Source organism: Solea senegalensis, linkage group LG19 (assembly GCF_019176455.1).
Source record: "Solea senegalensis isolate Sse05_10M linkage group LG19, IFAPA_SoseM_1, whole genome shotgun sequence".
In the NCBI taxonomy this organism is placed as follows: Eukaryota; Metazoa; Chordata; class Actinopteri; order Pleuronectiformes; family Soleidae; genus Solea; species Solea senegalensis.
Window position 1 is genome coordinate 2496477 of NC_058038.1, and position 25456 is coordinate 2521932.

At 40.3% G+C, this 25456-nt stretch overlaps 1 protein-coding gene across 2 annotated transcripts in view; it reads right to left on the bottom strand.

Moving 5' to 3' along the window:
* igf2bp1 (insulin-like growth factor 2 mRNA binding protein 1) overlaps positions 1-25456 on the bottom strand; it is a 55706-nt gene that overhangs the window by 14004 nt on the left and 16246 nt on the right. For both annotated transcript variants that reach the window (XM_044050589.1, XM_044050590.1), the window contains exons 3-5: positions 4889-4937; positions 1164-1215; positions 401-464 (exon numbers count right to left, since the gene is read on the bottom strand). In XM_044050589.1, coding sequence (XP_043906524.1) covers positions 401-464; positions 1164-1215; positions 4889-4937 — 165 coding nt within the window. The remainder of the gene's footprint in view (positions 1-400; positions 465-1163; positions 1216-4888; positions 4938-25456) is intronic.

Sequence of the window (25456 nt, forward strand, 5' to 3'; positions counted from 1 at the left end):
TCTATGAATAAAAATATGATATTTGATGCATTGCTATTAAACAACAATACTTTTAGAATGAGTTAAGACTCACTGAATCTTTTTTCAGAGCACAGAGCAAGTTTTACATTGTAGTTCCTATTAATGTCCACTAGATGTCAGTAATGGGGCAGAGAACTCGCAGCTTGTTGTTTTAGTGGCATCAGTGATGATTCTCAATAGGAAATCACATCAATTATAGTTTTCTGTACTTTTATATTTGGTCTTTGGTCAAACATTAAAAAAACAAACTAATGCAAAATATGCACACAGGAAGAAATCTACATCCGGATATTTTCTACATGGGTTTACTTTATTATGACAAAAATACATGTAATAGAAGTAACAGAGACATCATGTTGAATAAGGATGAAGAACTTACTGCCTGGCGTGCTCCTTGGATGCGTATGTGACATTAACCACTGCAGTTTCACTGTCTGTATTCACTGAAACAAAGAAAGGAAAGAAGACAGACAGAAATAAAGACGCACGTGTTGGTTTCAAAATGGATTTAACAAAAAGACAAGAAACAAAGACTTCACTGATTAGGTTTCACATAAAAGATGACTTCATTTACCTAATATTACATTTTGCATACGGTCCAATGAGAGATGAGGAAGATGTGACAAACGTGGAAAAGCATTCAGGCAGAGCCAACGGCTCCAAGGCAAAGCATTATGGGAGTTAACCACATCCTCATCATACTGTATAACTTTGATGACATCACTCTGAGTGATGATAATGAAAATTAAGAATTCAGCTTCGTATCCCACCACCTTTTAACTAATTATGAATAGATTACATCTGCAATTGTTATCATTGTTATTATTATTATTATAATAACAATATCTATACTGTTGTGGATCCTTGAACTGTTGTGTAATATTTCAACATATTACAGTACATCTGAAAAGTGCAGCATCTTATTCCATAACTTAATGGGAATGAAAAATCTGAGAAATCAACTTTAGGTGTGAATATAGCAGTTAGCGTTTGCAGCCACACGGGGGCAGCAAACTGCCACATGTTGCTGCACTGGTAGCCATGGAATATCACAGTGTGCTGCACTTTTTGTAATGTAGAGAATGAGGATGTGGATCAGACGTGTTTGGCGTTGAGAGCAGGAGAGACTCGGCGGCGTTTACCTTGTTCACAGTTCTCCACAGTTCCACACTGAGCCAACAGACCGTCCAGCACCTGAGAGACGAGAAGACCAGAGAAAACACCGTCAGTCCACGTGGAGGAGGAAGAGAACAAGAGGTTAGGATGGAAATGAAGGGCAAGAGCTTTTTAAAGGATTCCCTTAAAGTACACTAACTTACACTAACTTAGTGATGCACACACTAACTGAAAGGACTTCACCGCTTCTCAACTCTGACTCTGACTTTTCCCCCCAAAAAAACAATATTCAATTTACTGTCAGAGAGGAAACCAGAAAACAAAATAAAATATCATAAAACTTTATTCTCTACATTAATCAGTAATCAGAAACTAATCGATTAATCATTTGTTTGCGAGCAGTTATACACACACACACACACACACATCAAATAACTGACTTGATATAAACTAAAGTAGAGTTTAATAAATATGGTCCACGGTCTTTCTTTTTTCCTCATTCACAGATTTGACATTAATGCTGTGATGTCATCAGAGGCTGAGCTGGACGACACTAATGATCTGCTGCTGACGGCAGAAAAATCACGTGACCGCGAGCAGACCATGGCGATAGATGACAAGTCACTCATTCTACAATTTAAACGCAGTGCATTGTTTTCATCATTACTTTAGTTTCATTCTGAGTCTTTTATTATCATTATGTTGTGAGGTACTAAAGATCCTGTGTGTGTAAAACAGGATGTTCTTTTATTTTGAAGTGAGAGAAAAACATCTCCTTTCCTGTCTCTCCCTCTCCCCTCAGAGTGAAGACATCCCATCATGTACGCTTGTCCACTTATCTTCAGAATGGCCTGACACTTAACCCTCTTCATTAACTTCATTACTTTCTTTATTAGATTTGACGGCGACATGTCGCCCTCCTGTGGACACAGTTGGCAGCATCGGTGCAGCGGAGAAATGGAGACGATCCAGCAGCAGCAGCAGCTCGCTGGCACACACACACACAAACACAAACACGCACACTCACACACACACGTGCACACACACACGCACACACACACACACACACACACACACACACCGTGCTGATTCTGCTGTATTCCTGTGTGTATACATACTGTACGTGTGTGTGTACTTTATTAACAGGTTACAGTGACAGCTAAGTTTTTTTGTGATTTGTCAGCAACACGTTTGTAGATGAAATGAATCTCTACAATGACGTTGTGACATCGCTGCAGGATCCACTTCCCTGATGCTGACACACATGCATGGCTTTGCTTTTCTCCCGCCGGTGTTTTACACGACTCTAAATCTTTGCAATGGAGCTTGATGACACTTTCTGGGATGTTTGTTTGAGACAAAGGAAGGAATATATTAAGTTTTGGTGGCGATCCAGAGACAGATCCAGGAACAGTCGTTAACCGTGGCAAAGGTTTTTGCTCTTGGAGTGCTTTCTCTAGTGCAGAGTAATCCTTGTAGATTATTTATGTTTGTCTTTTGTGTCTAAATGTGCAGCATTTGGTGTTCACCTGTGCAAATTATGAGTCATAATCATTCGTGGAACGTGATAGTGTGAAGTGTTGGCAGCAGATGAATGAAGGAATGAGTCACACTATTGTGTATTATAAATATAAGTTATTATTTATAGACTGAGTGACGAGTAACTAACTTTTAGTCGAGAGAAGTCAAAGAGGAAGGATCACAATCATCCTCCAGCTGTGCTGCTTCACATGACCGCTGTCTCCTCAGCCTGACCTGTGGTCTCTAACCCATGATTCACATCAGATATGACCCACATGCACAAACGCCTCAGGGGCTACATACATGTGCAGAGGGATCATCCTCGGTGTCATGGCAACCTCTAAACATTGGGATTTTCATGCTGCAAACTAACGCCGCCTTCCATGATACACTTCTAGCACGGCTCGGCTCGGCTCTACTCGGTTTGACGCGTCCAGACGCACTCTCACTCATCTTCTACTGCTTCATCCTCGACATGAGGGCGCCACCGGTCCATCACAGGGACAAACAACCGTCCGCTCTCACACTCACGGTTTAGAGTGTCCAATTCACCTCATCCCCATATTGCATGTTTTTGGACTGTGGGAGGAAACCGGAGACCCACGCACACACACGGGGACAACAGAAAGACCCTCGTTAGATTTTAGAAATGTCCTTTGCTAAATGTTGGAGATTAACGCATGTTTTCAGGATTTTGAAGTCTTTTTAACTGATCTACAGTTCAGTATTGTTCGCTTTGATTCTTGTGTCGACGTTTTAGTATCGGCTCAGCTGAACCTCAACAGACCAGGTACCAAAAACAGCAGCAGGTACCAGGTACTGTCACTGATGGAAAAGCAACATAAAACAAGTAGTGCCGCGCCGTGCCGCGCCGCAACTGTATAATGGGAAAGGTGCCATAGAACTGCATTCAGACTTTTCATTACTATTTGTACTGAGTGATCTGGTCTGTTTGCAGATGTTACAGGAACAGGTCTGAACACTCCCTGTGGGTTAAGGTTTATTATAATAATTAAAATAAGCTGTGTGATTTCTCAGCTGCTTAAATGTGAACATTTTATGGACCAAACCACATATTGATTCATTGGGGAAATAATGGACAGATGAATGGATTGGCCCTCACCCTCCGCCCTCATTAGCATTGCATTAGAGACCATGTTCTCTGACCCACAGCAGTCTCACTTTGTCTTTTACACTTCTCTGCACATGCAGCACCAGTTCTCAGCCCAGGATTTAAACCCGCAAATAAAAGCAGGAGCGAGGACACACAGTAGAACAAAATCAGTGACAAAAAATGGCAAAACTCAAGCTGGTAGAATGTTTTTGGACAGACGGAGAGACTGATTTTATGCCCCCTCGACTCAAAGAAGTGAATATTTTACATTCATATGTATGTATGTATACATATATACATACATACATATAATTATTGTTTCTTTACTTTCTTTTGTTAAATTTCTGAACTTGAGTATATTGAACACAAGCATGTGGTTATTACAGTTGAGCTCCATGTAATATTTGAAAGGTTTAGCTTCACAACAAAGTGTGTGATTATCCATGCACCTAAATAACAATTCACAAATTACAATTAACATCGAGTGTGGGGCCTGTATGCTGACCGGCTGACACTGGTTAACCTGTCGCTGCCCACCTCACAGCAACAGCCAGCAAGCTCTGTCTTCATAATAATCTGTCATAAATCCTCCTCTGTTTGAGCCTGTACTGCCTTCCCATACCATAAAGGATGTAAACATGCGTCTTCTTCTTGGTTGGTTTATTATGTGGTTGTCTAAAATACATATAAAGGGCTTATTTTAAGGCTACAGGAAAAAAACAAACGTTTATTATCACGGTGAAGCAGGCAGCGGCTTCTCTGAGCCTGTTCACAGCTGCACACGCTGTTTTCATTTGAATAAAAGTGCAAATTGAACATTTTTGTTTCCATGTGTTCATGCAGACGCTCAGCACAGTCAGTGATGATACGCGTCATAAATGAATGTGAAGCTCTTGCACAGACAAAGGGAAGCGCAGCTTCTTCACTTGAAAGCCGGCGTGCCACACTGCCAACGCTGTTACAGTCATGTGATGACGAGATGCTGTGGGTTCTCATCAGAGACTGAGCTATAACTTACACTGTCATGCATCTACAAGATCAAATAATACTGACAATAAAACACTTTTCACTTGTTGGTGTGATGACCGTGTGGTCACAGGAACATTAGGAACTTACCTCCCACTGTAGATTAGGTGGAATGTTTCTGATCTGCAGCTTTCTCGTCCTGAGGAGAGAAAACAGAGCAGACGTCAGTAAACGAATAAGAATACACTCAGGTACAGCTTCATCTCATCTAGATCAGGGCGTCACCGCTCACATCACCACAGCCATGTGTTCTACTCAAACAGCTGCTGTGTCAGACGAGGCGGCTGCTAAGATTTATAAATGCATGCCCCGGAGCTGCTGTGGAAACAAAGCTGCTCACACAGGCAGCAGCTGAGACACCGGGGCGGGGACCGTGTGGAGACATCACTCCTATCAACACATCAGCCATAAGGTGCTGGGTGTGTCACTACCACTGTGAGCCCAGGTACATCAACAGTCATCAGAGACAAAGGGATACGAAGGATGTACTGACACCATACTATTAAAACCACTTATGTGTCTTAGTCATGTACACACATATATACATATATATATATATATATATATATATATATAAATATATATATATATATATATATATATATATATATATATATATATATATATATATATATATATATCTTCAGTACAGCCTAATCCAGCTAGAAACAGAGGTTGTTTGTCCTCCACTAACTCCCTGCACCACAGTTCTGAAAGAGAAGCAGCAACACAGGAGTTGATAAGATTAGATTTAGATTAGTGTGTGTGTGTGTGATTTGTGTTTCTGCATTTGCTGCACAAACTCGTCGTGTGTGACAACCCTCTTCCCCTCGTCCATACATTTTAAAACACGAGTGCTCTCTTTCATTTTCTCCACAGTGGGTTCTTCACTGATTCCGAGAGCACAAATGCTGAAGAATCTGACAGAATAAAATATTTTATTTAAAATGTGTTTTATTTATTTTTTTATGCAGCAGTGAAGCATACGAGAGGAAACCACAGCAGTCTCATTGACTTTCTGACATGACTGGAGCCTGACGGTGAGCCCTGGTGCTCGTAGCGAGGAGCTATCCTTAAATACCAAACATCCAGGTTAACAAAGTCACGTGATGTACACATGTGATCAATAATGAGGATATCCTAGATAGTGAGAGGTACAAGTAAAAGTGAGGAGAAATTTGAATAACCTTTACCCTGAATACAACACGCTCCAATGTGTGTGGATCTTCTCTTTTTGTGGGATTAACGACTGTTGTACAGATTAAACTGTCACTGTTATTTATTAACCGATTAGTTATTTGGTGCTCAAGATGTCAGTAATCGGTGAAAAACAAATTGTGAAATGTCTTTGTTTTGTCCACAAAAAGATATGCATTGTGCTCTAAAACAGGAGTAAAGACACCAGCTCATAACCACAATCCCATTTATTATATGAATCTGAAACAGAAACAGAAATGAAGAGTTTATGTTTCTCTGTTCTATCTGTTCTGTTTCATTCTCTATGAAAGTCAATTGAATTCAGAAACAGATTCAGACAGACTTGATTGATCCCAGCAGGGCAACTTCAAAATATGTGAGGTTGTCTTCATTTTTAGGTTTGGGAACATTTTTATTTTAGTCTGATATTGTCTGATATTTTATAGATGAAGCAACTCATCTTTTCATTGAGAGACTGATGAACAGATGAATTGATTATGAAAACAGTTGTTAGTTACACACACACTCATATGAGCATCAGTGGCTCTAAACCCCAACAACAACCAACCCCCATTTCCATCTCCCTGAATGAACCCCACCCAATCCCCCAGGAGGCTCCAGCACACATGAATAGTCTTTTGTGCGTCGAGAATACCTGAGGCCCCAACACCACCACCACCACCACCAGCAGCAGCAGCAGCAGCAGCAGCAGCAGCAGCAGCACCACCACCACCAGCAGCAGCAGCAGCAGCAGCAGCAGCACCACCCATTGAAGAAAAAAAAGCTCTTTGATCCTCAATCAACGCTGAGCTACATCACAGACTCCACCCTCAATTACACACACATACAGCATCACACACCCACCACACAAACTTCTACCTTATCATCACATCACCCCGCCATTTATCCTCTCTGCCGCCATTCCAAACCATAAACACAGACCCACCCCCACCAAGCCAACGTGGCTGAACTGGTTTGACCCTTGCCACCACCGCCTGTCGACCCGGGGACTGAAACCATAGCAACAGGTCAGGAATGGACGGGTGTGGAAAGACGGCGGATGAGGCCGTTGGATGGACAACAAAACATTTGCTTATGCTGCTCGTTCACTCATCTGTCACCTCGCGTCATCCAGTGTCTTTGACGTGTACAAAGGACTGAACAAAAAAAATCCCATCACACATTTTCACAACGAATATTCACCATGTCGTAGATTTAAGATCAGAAGTTCGGAGTTACACGTTGTGAATTGGCAGAGAACGGCAAACAATCAAAAATAGAACACGTAAATTGCAGCCTTTGTGATTCACAAATGGCGTTTTTGTTGTTCCGTCCAAACCATAGAACATTAGACAGGACGCTCTGCTCTGTTGGGCCTCTCGTCCTCGTTCAACCTAAACTGGGTGTCTTAATTGTTAGCTTAACACACATCATAAGCATCATAAGCACAGAGGTTTTATGCACCACCTAAAACCTCCGTGAAGCATCTACTGTTGCTGGGACTGTTGCAAAGATGGAAACAACATTGCCTTAAAAGCCTGTAGACACCTGACGATGAGCTGTTGAGGTTCCCTCAGCTGTGAAGGCTTTAAAGCCACAGTCAGTGAGCTCCGGCCTCCAGCAGGACAAAAGACGAGAGAGACAGAGACAGAGAGGAACCAGGAGAATGAAAAGACTGAGGTCCTCATAACAGGGGGTGGAGGAGAGGAAGGCTTTGCTTCAGGGGAGGGGGGTCAAAGGGCAAGGGTCAGAGCTCTTCAGACCAGGACCACAGTGAGCTGTCTGCGAGTATGTCGCTGTTGTGCTCATCCTTTCATGAAAAATGAACCTACAGGATGTTGCTGCATGTATCGACGTGACCTTTAGAGAGGAGGAGCAACGTTAACATGCTTTATGTTGTACAACCGTTCAGTGGCTGATGAATTCTGTGTGGGATACACCTGCACATCCACACGACCCCGACACTGGAAACACTCACACCACGAGCCGTCAAAATGAAGCTGAACGGTTCTCAGGCGTGTTCTCTGGCGTGTTCTCAGGCATGTTCTCAGGCATGTTCTCAGGCGTGTTCTCAGGTATGTTCTCAGATGTGTTCTCAGCGTGTTCTCAGATGTGTTCTCAAGTGTGTTCTCAGTTGTGTTCTCAGGTGTGTTCTCTTACGTGTTCTCAGTGTTCTCAGGTGTGTTCTCAGGCGTGTTCTCAGATGTGTTCTCAGGTGTGTTCTCTTATGTGTTCTCAGGCGTATTCTCAGGTGTGTTCTCAGGCGTGTTCGTATGAATGCCGATAACTTCTGATGTCGAGCACAAATCATTTTAGTCTAAATGAAAACGCACAGGTCGTGGTCGTGGTGGTAGTAATAAATATGTTCATGTTCATTATCAGTCTGGTTTCAAACTCCTGTTCAGAGACCGACCTTCACGCCACATGATCTACGGTGTCATATATACACACTACTAACAGCAACTAAACTGAAACGGGAGCTACTGCACACTTAACTGCAACAAGCAGTCTTCACTGACACAAGCACAGACTTAACCCCAGCGCAGATTACAGCAGGGATTAAATCAATCTGGACTGCACACATGGCAGAGTGAACTACAAAATCCTTTGAAACAACAGGGCAGCAACTAATTATTATTTTACTTATCAATTATTGTTTTGTCCATAAAATTCAGAAAATGGTGAAAAGACGTCCAACAGCATTTGAACTAAACTTCAAAATGACACATTTTTTTGTTTTGTCCACAAACCAGAGATTTCCATGTGTATGAAGCTAGAATCACAAAACATGTTTGTGCTATTAAAAGAGTTAGCAATAAATGAACAGAAGTCAATTCATAATCGATTTATCAGTTAGTTGTAGCACCCTTAGTGAACACCATGTTCAATCCACTGTAGCTAACCTCTTACTTTCTTGGGCTAAATTTTACATACGAGTGAACAGGATATACATGATACTGTATACATGTATGCACTGATCCCAATTAAGCACGAGCTGCCATGACTTTAGAGCTGAAACATCAATGAAGCGATTACTAAATTAATCGACAAATGTTTTAATAATCGTTAAATCGGTTTGAAGCATTTTTCACGATTAAAACAAGATTTCCGATTGTTTAAGCTTCTTTAATGTGAATATTTTCTTAAAAACTGGACATTATCTTATCAAACCTTTTTTTGTCCAAAACCTAAAATTAAATAGTTGTAATTTTGTTGTTTGTTATAAGAAGCAAATAATATTTACATTTCAGAACCTAAACAATACATTTGAGTACTTGTTTTAATTACTAAAAAAAAAACACTCAGATTACCAAATTAGTTGCAGATTAATTCAGTAAACGATTGTCGCAGCTCCAAATGACAAAAACATAAATGTCCAATTCACTGCCAAAGCTGCGTGTTAGATCTGTGATGTCGTTGTTTTTCTGGACACCAGAGGCCACAAATAAACAAACCCCAGGTTTATTGATCATGTTGGTTTACAGGCTTTCCTATAAACCTATGGATTCAGCCACTTGCTGTTGAGCAGCTTAATGAGTTACACCACTAACGGGAGAGTTTCTGGGAAAAATATGTGAGTGCCTGCGCGCGTGTGTGTGTGTGTGCGTGTGTGTGGTTAGTAGTCGTGCTTCTTTTAAGCTGATTAAAAGCTGCAAAGTCAATGAAAACTGTTCCCAGTGACTCACATGTAGTGACACGGGCACGATGCCAATCACAGCCACACAACCGTGTAAAGTTTTGGACGAGCACAGAGTCTGTGTTTGAGAATAAAGTGTGTGTGTGTGTGTGTGTGTGTGTGTTGCACGTTATTGCTCCCGGTGGAATATTCCATTGCCAGAAAGACTGACCTCCTCTTCCTCAGACGCCCGTACAGAACCCAAATGGTGGGCGACAGCGTAATTTTCATGTGCTGGAATCACATAAACATGCCTTCATATTAACGCAGGGAGATATTCCCGCGTTGTACAATCACCATTTGTGGACTGAGGTTTGAGGCGTCAGCAGCAGCCAACAGGAGATGCACGTTTGCTGCTGCGTTTGCTGCTGCGTTTGCTGCTGCGTTTGCTGCGCTTTCTCCAACGACTGCTGCACAAGTGCTCGTGCATATAATGCAAGGACTGTTTTTTTACCGCACCGAGCATTAGGCGCCGCCGCCTGCAGAGGTTTCACGTTACCGAACGACGTGGGAATCCACAGACAACACTAAAAAGAACTGCAGAGTGGACTCTGTGAGCAGAGTGAGAGAAATGGCGCTCAGTTTCTCACATTAATGAGAGTACTTAGTAAAATGTTCACAAAAACAGCAGAGCCCTAAATATTGTTTGAATTCCATAAAAATCCGAAAGGCACAAACAGCTGTTCCTCTCACTGACTAGTTTACTTGCCTGCTGTTTCCCTTCTGTCTCTGGATCATGACAGAGGGAATGGAACTGGAGCTGGAGGTTTAACTAAATGAAATGTTCTGTCCCACTCCTCTACTCTGTTTCAAGAGGATTTAATGACATCATAGTCAAACTGGTGTCACAGCCAGTTATGTTCTTGTTCTTCCAAGCTTTAACAGATGGGGCTCAGGATACAACTGAGGGGACTGGACCCCCTTCATAGAGCTGGACCTGGGCACATAAACCAACTTAGAGACTGTAAATAGTCCTCATTCACACCACGTCAAACACCACACTAGGCATAGTTTGCTCTCAAATGTCCGTTAGAATGAAGCAAAAACTGTCTGCACGCAGGACGATGACAGAAACACAGAGGGTTCATGTTTTATAAAAGCATCAAATCACAGGTTCATTTTCTTCTTTCCAGTGGCGAGAAGCAACCAAACACCATCGTTCAGTATTCACGTTAACATCCTTACCAGCCAGATAACCATATTGTCTAACCCCCACCTGCCCGTCTTCCTGTCACCGCTCCCCTTCCAATAAACACCCCCATCCCATCATCGCTGTTTCAGAGACAGAGGATGAATAATGGAGCAGAGAGGAGCTGACGTCCTGTGAAGCAGGAAAGTAAAAGGTAACACAAGTCTAACTAACTCAAACATCATTATCAGCATGGCTGCTTCATCATTAACCTGCTCTCTAATCTACCTGGATAATCTAACCGGGATTGCACCTTGGATAATAACCTTGGCAACAGCAGTGTGAGACTACAGCATACAGAGAGTGAAGGTTCAGTGACAAGCTTCATGTTCATAGGTGATGTTGTTGCGCCCCCTCCTGAGTACTGAGAGGAATTCAAAGGAACAAAAATGTTTTATATATATATATATATATATATATATATATGAACATTTTTTGTTCCTGTATATATATGTGTGTGTATATACATATGTGTGTATATATATATATATATATATATATATATATATATGTATAAACATTTCTGAAAGAGGGAAGTCTCTTATAGAACACACCGTTTCATAGAATCAGCTGATGAGGGCTGTAACACTACATTATCCTTACACAGTTATTTCTGACTCATTCACTTTATCATTTTAATTTACCGTTAGCACTCAGTTTGCATGTCCTCTGTGTGTGTGTGTGTGTGTGTGTGTGTGTGTGTGTGTGTGTGTGTGTATGGGGATCGGGTAAATCAGACACTCTAAACTGACTGTAAGGTGTGAGAGTGTGAGTGAATGTTTGTCTGTGTGTGGCCCTGTGATGACAAACTGTCCAGGATGTGACCCCCGGACTATCACCCTCTGTCAGCTGAGACTGGCACAGAAACATGTGGAGGATAAAGTGGTAGAAGGATGGATTTTAAATTTACATACAAGCCACTTTTTCCCCATCAGTGATCTTTTAATGTATCACACGCCTGTTAACAGAGTCTGTGTCTATACAAGTGCTACATATTCATTAATCCCAGAGTTCCCATGGGAATTTCATGTGAGTTTTAAATAGACAGCACATACAGGGAGAGAGGAAACAAAGAAGTAATGAGAGAGGAAGAGGAGGAGGAAGTGTAGGGAGGGAGGAGGAGAGAATGCACGCTGGTTTACGTGAGCGCAGGGTGAGGGAGAGTGTGGTGGTGGTGGTGGTGGCCAGCTGTGAATTATGAGCCAGTGTGAAGGAAAAGAACAAGTGTGTTTTCACACTCCTGCACTCGATGGACACGGTTTCATTATTTTAAAAAACAATTACACCTGTTCCAACGTATAGAAACATCAGAATAAAAGTCAAGACACTCACATAGTCAGTTTAAATAATAACAAAAAAAACCCAGTTCTGATTCTACACAAGCGTGACTTCGCCCTTTAACAGCGAAGGTTAACTTTGGGCTCCAGATATCATGTGTGTACGAACCCGAGAGGATGCTCATAATGAAGCTGCACATGGATATTCCTCAAATATGTATCTGAAAGACAATTATGTGTTTGATTTTTCTTGATTTGAATCATCAAAGTCCTGGACACTGTGCCATCCATCAGTACCTCTGAGGTGCTGCAAGCAGCCAACTGTCAAACTAAACTGATATACACGTTTCATGCAACTGTAAGAGTTCTTTTCTTCCATACGATTAATGTCAAAGTGACAAACGACAGACATAAGAATTAGCAGAGGGGGAAAAAAGAACAGAAACAAACAAGGCCCCTGAACAAATCCCTACAGGCTACTGAAGGGTCATTTTTATCCAATCAAAATAATAAAGCAAGCATGACCACAGGAGAGCAACAGCACTGATGCTAACTACAGAGCCACTCAATGTGTGTGTGTGTGAGCGTGAGAGAGAGTAATAACACACACCCTTCCTTAAAATGATTCCTAAGAGCAGAAAAGACGACAGTAGCATTATTCACTATGACCTGAATAAATCACTCATAATATCTACATAGCAACTTGTTTTCAAGAATTATTATGAGGACATAATGAAATGTTGTAGTGACACACAATAAAATAACAAAGATAACGAAAGGCTTAACACTTAACACACAACGAAATGTAAAACACAATAAAATATAAACCTACAAAGTGCGGGTTTATGGAGAGTTGAGGCTTTTTCAATGACAATTTTCTATTTAATTTCATTACAATTCAGAATCAAGATTATTCAGTTATATACAGTTGAGTGTGGTGGAGGCCTGATGGCTAAATAAACTCCCCTTTACTCACATTATGTCACATGATAACTGGCGCCTGTGTTTACGCACATTCAACACAAACGTAGAATATCACTAAATACAACATGGTTCACATACAGCAGCAACACGTAAAGGGTGGTGTCTTCTATGTGGGACGATGTAACGCGGGGTGGGCGACATGTTAGACACAGAGAGAGAGACAGACAGAGAGAGAGACAGACAGAGAGGCCTCAGCTCTGGAATTCATTTAGGGAACAGAGGGGGTTTGGGTCAAAGTTCAGGCTCCACTCTCCACTCTGACCCCGCCTGCAGCGGGTGCGACACAGACCTCCATTTTGGAGAGGCGAGGGTCTCCATTTTGAGAACAAGGTGGAACAGAGTAGACCGCTGTGACAGTGGGCGTGGGTGTGATAGTAGTCACGTGCACTTACCTACGTCACCGTCCACAGCTCACTCGTCCACGCCGCTGTTTACTCGTCTTAACGCGGCATTGTTTTCCTCTTGAACCCCGTTAGTGTGAACAGAGGCGGGGAACTGGCGCGAGTTGCAACTGCCAGTCCTGTGAGTTGCCAAATGTGTGCATTTTCAGGCGTTTGCGTTGGTGACTGGGGCTCATGATAATGACAGGAGGAGCGATAACGATCTGGCAACCCGCAGCCTGACGCTGCGCCGCGCTGTCCAGTCGCAGAAGTGGCGCAGATTACAGTTTTTATTAAGGTTTCAGATCATACGCACAAAAGTTACACTTTCTTTGTCCACACACGCCATCTTTTATTTCAATTATATTCTTCTGGTTTGTAAATGTGGGGAAAAGAGACGCCAGGGAGGGCAAGAAGTGCATGGAACAGCGGAACTCATCTGATGTGATTATCCGCATTAAAACGATAGTTTCAGTCATCTACACTTCAACATTTTAATCATGACACGTAAACACAGAAATAACCTAATGAACTGTGTAGTCATCATTTTATCTTGAGGTGAGTAAACGCTTTCAATAAGTGATATTTACTAAACACGTTTAACACTGATTTTTATCAGCACTTTCGTTACTGCAGTCTGTTTGTGTGTGTGTGTGTGTGTGTGTGTGTAATCTGACAATCTATTTAAATGTGTTTCATGTTGAACCTCAGGTCTACTGACAGTTGAGGGACGTCGTTTGTGACGAGGTGTCATGCAGGGCACACACATGGCAGTGTGCTCGTGTCTTGTTCATGTCGTGATTCATGTGTTCACCCTGACTGACACAATGTATCATCAGTCACACATTTATTTTTTGAGAATATCTACGTATTAAAAAAAATAATAATCTTACACTCTGTTAATCATATGCTCCACTCCATGTGTGTGTGAGCCATTTTGTGCTGCGTGTACAGCCACTTCATATAATCATATATGACCACGCTGCGGGGGTATGGCACAGGAAGGCAGTGTGATGAAGCCAAGGTTCTCATTTAAAAACGGAACTGGGCCTTAACGACTCATGGGCTTTGAGTTGTTGCTGCATTTTTTTTTCATGTAGAAAAACACTACACAAAAAACACTGAGCTCGAGCGTTTCAACTCACACCACGTGAATAAATCTGCTTTGTCACATACTTGAGTCATTACAACATTATAACTACACACATTAGTTATGTGAGACACAATGGTGTCACAGTACAGCGAGTGATTAAACATGTCACCTAAGTCATGTATGTAAGGTTTCATGGAGGAGGACGGTGATCACACAACATACGTCCCACTTTGTTCTGTACGTTACTGTGCTTTGTTTCCATAGTGTCCACAGGTGTGTGTGTGTGTGAGTGAGTGGGGTCACAGCCACGTTCTGCTTTCCTTCAGCCTCACCCGTCTTTACACACACACACACACACACACACACACACACACGAGAATACATGTGAGAACCAATACGCGGCCATCTTGGGCAGGCAACGCCCATTTACTACAATGAAGTGCACGGTCACATGACAGGAGAGAACTCGCCAGAAGAAGTGGGAACATAAGCAACGCACATACGAAGAAGAAGAAGGAGGAGGAGGAGGAGGTGGAGGAGGTGGAGGAGGGTGGGGGGGAGAAACACATGCGCCATTACATGAACATGGGATCAAGTCATGGTTTCTTTTATAAAGCAAACCTTGATGACGACAGCAGCAGGAGGAAACACGGACACGTGACCAGACAAACAGAGAGGAGCACATAGATGTGACACAGCTGTGATTTACTGTATCCACTCAGTAAGGGAGTCAAATTTACGCAGTAGAAAAAAAGGGAGACACACCTCCCTCCGTGCGCGCTCACAGAGGCGCGCGCCATTTTATTACGCTTGGCATAAATATAACATGAGCGCGCGCACACACTCACACACATTCACATACATACACGTATAATCACGGTGAGTGTTCTTAATGATCTTAATGAGGAGTCACCTTCACCTCGCGTGTGCGCGCGCCCTCTGCGCGTTACTAGAGCGAAGCGCGTGAGCGGCTCCATTCATGAAGTGCTTAAAAACTACTATACTCGGGAGTTACTACAGCAGAGAGAGGGAGGAGGGGGGAGGAGGAGGGAGGCGCGGCGCAGCTCTCTGCTCGAGAGACGGAGGAGGAGGAGGAGGAGGGGATTAGCTGCTATATTGTATAGAATGTGTGCCATGAGCGCTCGCGCCTGAAACACACCCGTGTAGTAGTTTCTATATGGCGGCGCGCAGGAAGAAGCGACAACACTCACACATACGTGTCCGCTGTGCGTGGAGCGGGGAGTCCGTTCCCGCGCCGCGACAGCAGCGGCAGCGGCGGCGGCAGCGGCAGTGTTTGTGGGATAAATATCAAGTGTTCGGTGTTTTCTATAGGAACACTGACGTGGTTCACGTGGAAACAACGTGTCAGGGAATCAAAGCCGACGCCGCTGAAGGAGGAGGCGACATTTGTTTCTCATTTAGTGAGGCAGAGAGCAGCGGAGACAAGAGGGGCTGCATGAGGCACTAATGTGAGAAAAGTGCCACGTTCTCAAGTTTAACGTGAATGCTAATGAGCTGCATCTCATAAAGACACACTTTATCCACGGGTGTAATGATACACACTTATAAATGTACACACTTATTTAAAGGCTGGAGCTCAAACAGACAGCACTGCAGTATGGCGGCTCAAGCACAATCTGGCTCTAAAAGAATATTCTTCTACAAGAATAACCTGATAACTATGCCAGAGATGTGTAGCTCATGGCGTCATTTAACATTTACAGTCTTTAGTCGTGGGAGAGAAATGAAAACTATTGTGTAACTATTGTGTTAATTAAAGCAGAGAGATGAAGAAGAGCTGACGCTCACACATGAAGGCCACTCCCTGCTGCTGCAGACTGACAGCATGTCCATGTCCACATTAAATCACATGATCACATCTCTGCTGTGTGATTTACATCATGTACTTCATCATAAATGCTTCCTTTAGATGAATAACAATAACAACAATAATAATAATAATAATAATATAGTAGAGGATAATAGAGTCCTGAGGCTCCTCTCAGCTGATTAGCAGCATTTTTGCAAACTTGCCACATGTTTTCAGTTGAATTACTCGTGTATGGCCTTGTGTTGTTTGATATAATAAAACAGTGATTTAATAATTAACATTTATCCTCTTTTCTAGCTTTAATTGTTTTCCAGAACTAAGTGAGAACAGCTGATCAAGAACAGATAACACAGAGGCTCAGACAGGAATGAAAAAACATGAGAGCAAATATCAAAATATAAATATGTGCATTTTTACTCATTTAAATGACTGTTTACAGGTGTCAATACGACAAGAAAACATTTTCATTCATTTAGTGACCTCATCTTATCATAAATGATATAAATTCAGATCAGAACTCCAGTCAATTTCTATATTTAATTTCTTTTTAAAAAAATTTAGTTTTTAACTATATATTTTTTGTTTTATTGGAAATTAACTTCCCTGATCTTTAAGATAAGTTAAAAAAAGATTGTCAAAAATTGTATTTAAATCTAATTTTATTTTTCATAAGAAACACTGAAAAAAAAAAGTAAAAAGAATTTCCCTAAAACACAAATATGATAACATTCAATGAGCAGAATAGGAATAAGAAAAACTCTGATTTTTACCTAAGGCCTAGTTTCTAAAACCTTAGAAACAAAGTCTCAAATGTTTTTGACTGATGTAAAAAAAAAAAGATTTAAAGTTTAAAATGTAAGATTATTTACATGTTCAATCCCATTTGTCCTTCTTTACATATTCAAGTCATGATGGAGGTTGTTATATATATTGTTTTAATATTCATCTGTATATACAGGCCCCACTTATTTCATGCTTTGGTTACCTTTCTGTTTATAAAGTCTCTTCACCTTTAAATATTAACTGAAATGATCAAAAAAATGTTTTTTTTCCCATCTTCACATGATGACACTTGTTTAAATCTTTATTTTAGTAATTATAGGAGCATGAATGAGCTTATGTATAAAAGCTGCATTAACATTTACAGAAGAAGATGATAGAGGAGCATTAACACAGTCCAGTTCATAGTCGAGCTCACATTTTAGAGATTAAAAAAGTGATGTGAAGTGGAATTCTTTTGGGGTTTTTTTCTACAGTTGTTTGTATAAAACTTTATTGATTAGTAATTGATCTTTTTCCTCTTACTCGCTCACATGTTATGGATTAAAAGTATTACCGAGAGGCAGCGTTTTATAGTTTCACAGAAGCACATTCTACAACGACAGTTGTATAAATCTTTATTTATTATGTTGTAATTAACGGAGCCTGAACATGGACGAGTTCTCCAACGAGCTCACATTTTATGGATGAAAACATGTGACATGAAAGTGGGATTCTTTTGTTTTCCAGACGCAGAGTATAAATCTTAATTAATTATTAGTGCTTTTATGGTGCTTTTTCCTCTTACTAGCTCACGTGTTGTGGATTAAAATATTACTGAGAGGCAAGATTTTATAGTTTTACAGAAGCACATTCCACAATGGCAGTTATTTTGTCATTGACAGAGCCTGAATAAAAAAAAACACTTATTTAACGAGCTCACATGATATGGACACAGTAAATGATATGAAGGCAGATTCTGCACAGACACATGTAAGTGGTCATTATTAAAGTATCAGTACAGTCCTCTAACGCACACTAGCTCACATCATATGAATAAATAGGAAGAAATCTATTGTTTTCTACAAGTGAAACTTGTATGAATATGTATTATTATTTTGTAATTACAGGAGCGTCCAGAGAGAGTTAAATCTTTCTCCATTATTCAGTAAAGCGGTGATTGCGACACACGCGCGCTCCACACCTCAGTCCTCACATGACCACACAGAAAAGTCTTTAGGACGTTTACTTGTTGGACTGCGTGAATGTAAAGCCAACACAGGCCCAGCCTCCGTGCTCCCCTTCACAAAAACAAAATGGGGGAGAGAGAGGAGGAAGGACAGGGAGGGAAGGAGGGGGTTCCTGCTTTGTCTAAGATGACGTGTGTGTGTGTGTGTGTGTGTGTGTGTGATGTCAGCCTTTACTTTGTTTTGAATCAGCACAGAACAGGGCGGGACCGACGGCAGCCTATAGAGAAGCAGAACGCAGAGGAGCTGTCTCTATACCACCAACGTGCACGCGCACGCACGCACGCACGCACGCAGCAGCCGCGCCTCCTTGGACATAATTTCCTTGTTTGCAGCTTTGAACAGCAGAGGGCCGACTGAGTCACCCTGCTTTCTCTGCTCAGACCCTGTTAGATCAGCATGTCCTCGGGAATAATGAGTGGGAAATGAATACCGACACGGAAATGTATCCCCGTCTCTCTGCTGCTGCTGCTGCTGCTGCTGCTTTATGTCTTCAAAAGTACAACTAGTCAGTCATTTGGGTAATAACATAATGAAGCGTCACAACCATGAGAATTGTTTAGCTAGAATAAACTTTATGTTTGGACGCTGTTGAGGTCAAAAGAGTGGTCCCTGCACATGGAGTCAGTTATGTCAGAACTTCTATTCACGTTAGTTCAGGAAATCAAACTTCTCTCATCATCGGTTTAGTCCTCACAGAGCAGACATCAGTGCACATTCCTGCTCACGTCAAAGTTTGCCGACGTCAGTTTAGATACGGCGACCAGAGCGTTGACAATATGGACAGAGTCTGTTTTACTAAAACTGTAACTGTCAATTAAAACAAACGCAACAATAAATCTTTACCATGGAAACAACGGCTTAACACACTTAAGTCTTATTTTTAGTTTTTATGGTTTTAAAGACATACATTTATTTGCCACGAGAAGGAAGTGGGCTATATATATATATACATACATACATGTATATATATACACATACATACACATACATACATACATATATATACATATATATATATATAATACATATATATGTATATACATACATACATATACATATATATGTATATACATACATACATACATACATATATATATATGTATATACATACATACATATATATATACATACATACATATATATATATATATATATACATATATATATACATATATATATATATATATACACATACGTATATATATATATATATGTATATACTTTTACATGAATGTTCATGAGTCAGCTGTTGCAGTAAATCTGTACACAGGCCTAAACTAGTCACTAGTCACAGTGATAGCAGTAGTATCGCAATAATCAATAAAACGATTTGTAATTCAATCATTTTTGCAAACTACTTTAATAATCAATAATTATTGAGTGTGTTTTCTTCAAATTAAATAAGGACGTGTGATTTTTAGCTATTCAAAACAGTTTCTTTGCTTCGCTATGATCATAAACCGATTATTTTTAGTCATATAATATTTTTCTTAGGCTCAGGCTCCTGACATTTTCTGGACAAAACAGTCATACATTAAACTGAGAAAATAGTCACTAGATTGAGCAATAATACAAGTATCTGACTCATATGTTGTTTGGTTTCAGAACGGAAGCCAAACGAAAGCAAAATTAAAGACGAGGCCAAAGACACACACACACACACACACACACATTATATTCTACACAGTGAATTGTACAAATATTAAAAAAGCTAAATGCATCTTCTGACTGAATTTAAAAAGAACTGTTCATGCAGGAGCCTGATGTCAGAGATAATTGTCACCTCAGACCTGTTTATGACGTGGACTTGCATGTTGAACTGTGTTTGAGGCAGCTTTATTTCCCTTTACTTATTTATAGTGGGGGGGGATTAATAAAAAGATTTCGAGTAGTAAAGAACATATATGCAGCAGCTAAGAGAAGCTTTAGCTGGGAAATTATTTTATCTGTTAGAAAACACTGGAAAAGTAAATAATTCAATTGAAATAAATTCAATGTTGTAGAGTCTCAGTTTTCGATCTAATACAGTCATAATAATAATTTACAAACAAGAGGTGATTTGGTTTCAGAGGCCTTTGGTGTCAAAACTCAATATAATAATAATAATATAATAATCAATGATGGTGGACAGATTATCTAAACAAAGACGAGGTGCTCACTAACACTGATATTGACAAATTTGAGAGATATCAGCGTTTTATTTGCGTTTAATCCTTTTTCTTCAATTCTTAGAAAAACAAAACAAAACAACAAAAGTGTTGCGTTCAAACATTTGTCAACATTCAATCAAAGCGGCAGAAGAACAACTGCGTCATGTGCACTGAAAACATGTCGGTGTAGATTCTTATTCATCTGAGTCAGAGTTCTTCAAATGCTAAATGCACATAAACCTCGTTTCCACACTTCAGTGTGAAAATAAAACTTCTGTTCAACACCTGGCTGATTGAGTCCGTTAATAAGTTGTCGGGCGACTTCAGCTCCTCAGACACACTGTGGTTTTTGTCTTTAAAGTAGAAATTGACAAACATCCAAAGTGTCACAGTGTGTTTTCTCTGACACCGCCTCCCACTGCTGGGACTCCTCCCCACTCACACTCACACACTCATGCCTCCCGACCACGTGAGCATGTGCAGTGGATGTGATACGGCACACCCACCGCTCGCGCACACACCCACTCCGGATGGGGGTGGGGGAGTGAGACATTACTGCGCTGGGGGAGGGGACTCCTCTCTCTTTCTCCGTCTCACCCCTTCTACTTCTTCTTCCCACTCTGCACACTCTCATACATGCCTGCATGTGTGTGTGTGTGTGTGTGTGGAGCACATGCCAGTGTGTCAGACATGTGACCAGCAGGCAGAGCCTCCATTTTAACTCTTTGAGATTCCGAGCAGTGGGAAGGAGAAGGAGGGAGGAGAGGAGAGGAGAGGATCATGGGAGGAAAGTTGACACACAAACAATAAGATAATGAGTAGCCATTCTACTGCGCATCTCAGGGGATGATTCTAGTGATTCTAAAATGTTTCTCCTTCACATTATGTGTTAAGAAGAATCAGCTGCGAGCGTCCTCTGCGGTTACATCCACAGCCCGAGCACGCACATCTCTGTGTGCACCATCCCTAACAATACGAGGGCTGTGCATCTCAATATGTTCCACACACAATTCTACAAAAAGATCTTTTATTTAATATTCAAACTATACTATATGACATAAGACAAAAATATCACCGTCCAACTTCAAAAACAGAGAATCCTATTTTTGGCAAATGAATAATTTCAGGACTACCAGCATACATTCATTTTAAACAAAGTAAAATAACCTTCTTTTTTGTGAAATTCTTCTTATTTTTTTGCCCAAAAAGAAAGGTAAGATCGGTAAGAAAGTTTGCAGTAGGAAAATAATTTCATTTCTAGAAAAAATAAAATAATAATAATAATAATAAAATTTAATAAGATACTCACTTGAAGCTTTAATTACCAGAAACAAGCTCCAACCATTGTTTGCATAAAATCCCAACTGCTCCTGGTGTGTGTTCACTATTAATGGTTATTAAGTGGAGTATTAAATATGTGTGATTGGTGTGTAAGAAATTGTAAACTATGAATCAAGTTTAATCAAGTAAGGGAAAACTGAACGTGAACATTTCTCACATGACAGAATTTCTTTAGCTTGTGATGAAGTACGACTTCCTTACACTTTGGCCTGATTTTCCTCATTTTAAGGAACACTCGCGTCTGACAGTGGCAATAAAAAGATTTAGAGAACAACAAAAGAATTCTAGCCTTGTAAATGTAACTCCTAACCCCAGCGCTAGATTCATTTTCTTAACACACAAAAAATGTAAATCAATTCAAGAATATTTGGCCTATTTCTAGTCAAAGAAATGACAAAAATACTCGAGGGCTGTAATGACATTGTAAATATAAAGTGAGGTTTGTGTAACACACAGATACTCATTAACTTTTCAAAAACTGATGGACTGTTAGTAGTTTAGGGCTGCAAAAAATTATTTTCATAATCAATTAATCTCTTGATTATTTTTAGCACTTTTTTGGTCCATAAAAAATCCCGAAAATGTTGAAATATGTTAAAATGATGACGTTCTAAAATGTCCAAAAAGTCCAACCAAAATGATTCAAGATTTCTTTGTAATACAGAGCAAAGAAACCAGAAAATATTCACATTTAAAAAAATCAGATAAACTCTTTTTAATTATTGAAAAAGAAACACTTTTTAATGTATTAATCGATTATGAAAAGAGTTGATGATTAATTTAGTTGTAATTAATGATCATAGAATGGTGTAATATCTCAATAAAACAGCAGCTCACATCATTTGGACTTGAGAAGTGACCGTAATGTAATGATTCAACATCAAGTCTCACTAGGAAGCTAGCTGCTAGGAAGCTAGCAGCTGCTTGCTACAAAAAAGAAATAAAAAACAAGATTGCTCACAAGCAACTTCATCTTTGTAAGAAAAACACGTCTCACTAAAGTTACTGATTAGGAATGTGAGTTTTTTTGTGAGTCTTTATCCTTCAAGGGTTTGAGAATGTGCTGAGGAAGTAGCAGTGTAGCAGCTAGCACAGTTGATAGCATGGTGGATAGACAGCATAGTAACACAGTTGATAACATTAAAAGAATGTGTTCACATTCTTTTAAATACAAGGCCACAGCTGTTAACTTGTACTTTATAACCGATCAAAAGATACGGATTGTTTCTGTTAAATCTGAATTGTGTACATATTTATGCTAATTGTTGCTCGTCTTCCAGTGAATCCAGGACACATTTCAGAACAGTATAGGTGTTAAGCCCAATCACAAGCTTCCACAAACCAAAAGCTACTATGCAGCTACAGCTAAGCTAAGGCTACATGCTCCATGTTCATTTAAAGAATAATTGTGTTGATTTTCAAACAAACAGCAGGAAGATTACTGCTTCGTCCGACCTCTTCTCAAAAAAATAAAAGAGTTCACGATATAAAAGAGAATTCCTGCACAACACATTTACATTTCATTTGCACATAGCACAAGTGTTTCTCCGCCGCTGTCCCTCATTCATAGTATTTTCTGTAACTAAGCAACCAAGTGCACCGCGGCCAGCGTACATGCACGGTCATGTGATGTGTGTTTTTACGAGTTTTAGTGTGAAAATGGAGCCAAGAACACATGTTTTCCACCTCTGTAATAAAACGACAACAGAATAAAGATCGACATAGTGATGATGAAAAAAACAAAGTACATCACGTCAACATACAGACCATAAACCGGCACGAGATAAAGGCTGAAGACATATTTAAGCCGTGACAGGCAACGCGTCTTTTGCTGTCTTTTTTACTCCCACATTCACAAGCCGAGCTCCAAACTAAACGCAAACAGGAAACAGCGAGGCTTTAATAATTGAAGTGTCCTCGTCACGTGTCTCTGGAGATGCTGAATATGTCCTCACTTCTCTCACCTTGGGATCAAATTTTAAAATTAGGTGAAGAACTGGCTACAATATAGCTGCTATATAATTAGAAATAAAATAAAAATGTTCAACTTAACGGATATTTTGTGCTTGGATCAAATCACTACTACATTTTTTTAATTTAAATGAGGAAAACAGCCACACAGTTACACAGCAAACGATCAGAAAAGCAGCTGTGATGCAGCGTTGTGTTGTTTAACAATCACACACGACTGAAATGTCCTGAAAACATCTCATCTCTGCCCAGTGATCTGATCCACTTCCTGTACGATTGATTGATCCCTTTCAGACCCTCTGCCGGTGCCTTTTTTTTTTTATTCCACTTGCGTTTTTGTGGAAAAAGGAAGATCAAGCTCCACACATTTAAAGCCTCACTGACCTTATACTACAACACAAGTGAATTTCAACACTCTTCTCAACACTGTGCAAACCTGGTGTGTCCAACCAACACGTGAAGCACACGTTCACCATGTTTTCTTTAGGTTTTACACATGAGAAAGAGTAGCAGAGTTTACCCTCCTTTTCCTTCCTGAGGCACAGATGGACAGACAGACTCACAGAGACATGTGAATGCACTGACCTCCGCGCTGGAGCCCACTGTGCTGCAGCGTTTCTCCACGTTAGATGTTAAAAAACACCTCGTTTTGTGACTAAATATAGAGCAGCCACGACGCGCTGGGATTCTGTTGACAGACTCTAATGTTTCCTTCTCATGTGCAAACACACATGCACTGAAAGTTCAATGCTTTAATGAAGACATCGACATGGATTCCATCGCACTCAATATAATTAATGGACTAACTCAAGGACCGGCTTACTTAACGATTACTTTCATTATCGATTAATCTGTCGATTATTTTCTCGATGAATCGTTTGGTCCATAAATTCTCAGAAAACCTTAAAAAATGTTGATCGGTGTTTTTTAAACCTGGAAATGATGATGTTCTCAAATGTCTCGTTTTGTCCACAAACAGAAATGATTTCTTTGTCATCCAGAGCAAAGAAATGAAGAAAATATTCACATTCTAATTGCAATTTTGATTTTAAGCCAATTAACTGTTCGAGTCTTGGTGCTTGGAATGTCGACGCCCCTTTCAAGAGACAAGTTAAGGTAATCGTCAGGTCATCAGTGAACGTGTTTCTTGGTCTGAACAAAGCCGTCATTTGGAGTTTTTTTTGCCTGAACATGTGACAAAGACAAAACAGAGGGCAGATGAGAACGTGAATATCTTTCAGAAATAAAAATGAATGGGTGTCTTTATGTCTTGCAGGAGTTCTATAATCACTGCAATTTCATTTTCCAGGCTTCAAAGCAACAGGACGGAGTGTATTTCACAGAGTGACAGAGGCAGGAAAGACCAGTCTGTTCAACGTGGATTAAAAGCTTCTCTTCATGTCTATTTCAGATTATCGATAACGTGACATGTGACCCTAACAAAAAAGAAAAAAGAACACTCTGCTTGTGTTAATTTAACCTAATTTATGTAACATCATTTCAACATCTCTGGGATTATGTTTTGGTTAAGAACAGGTTTACAGTTTCAATAACCGTTTT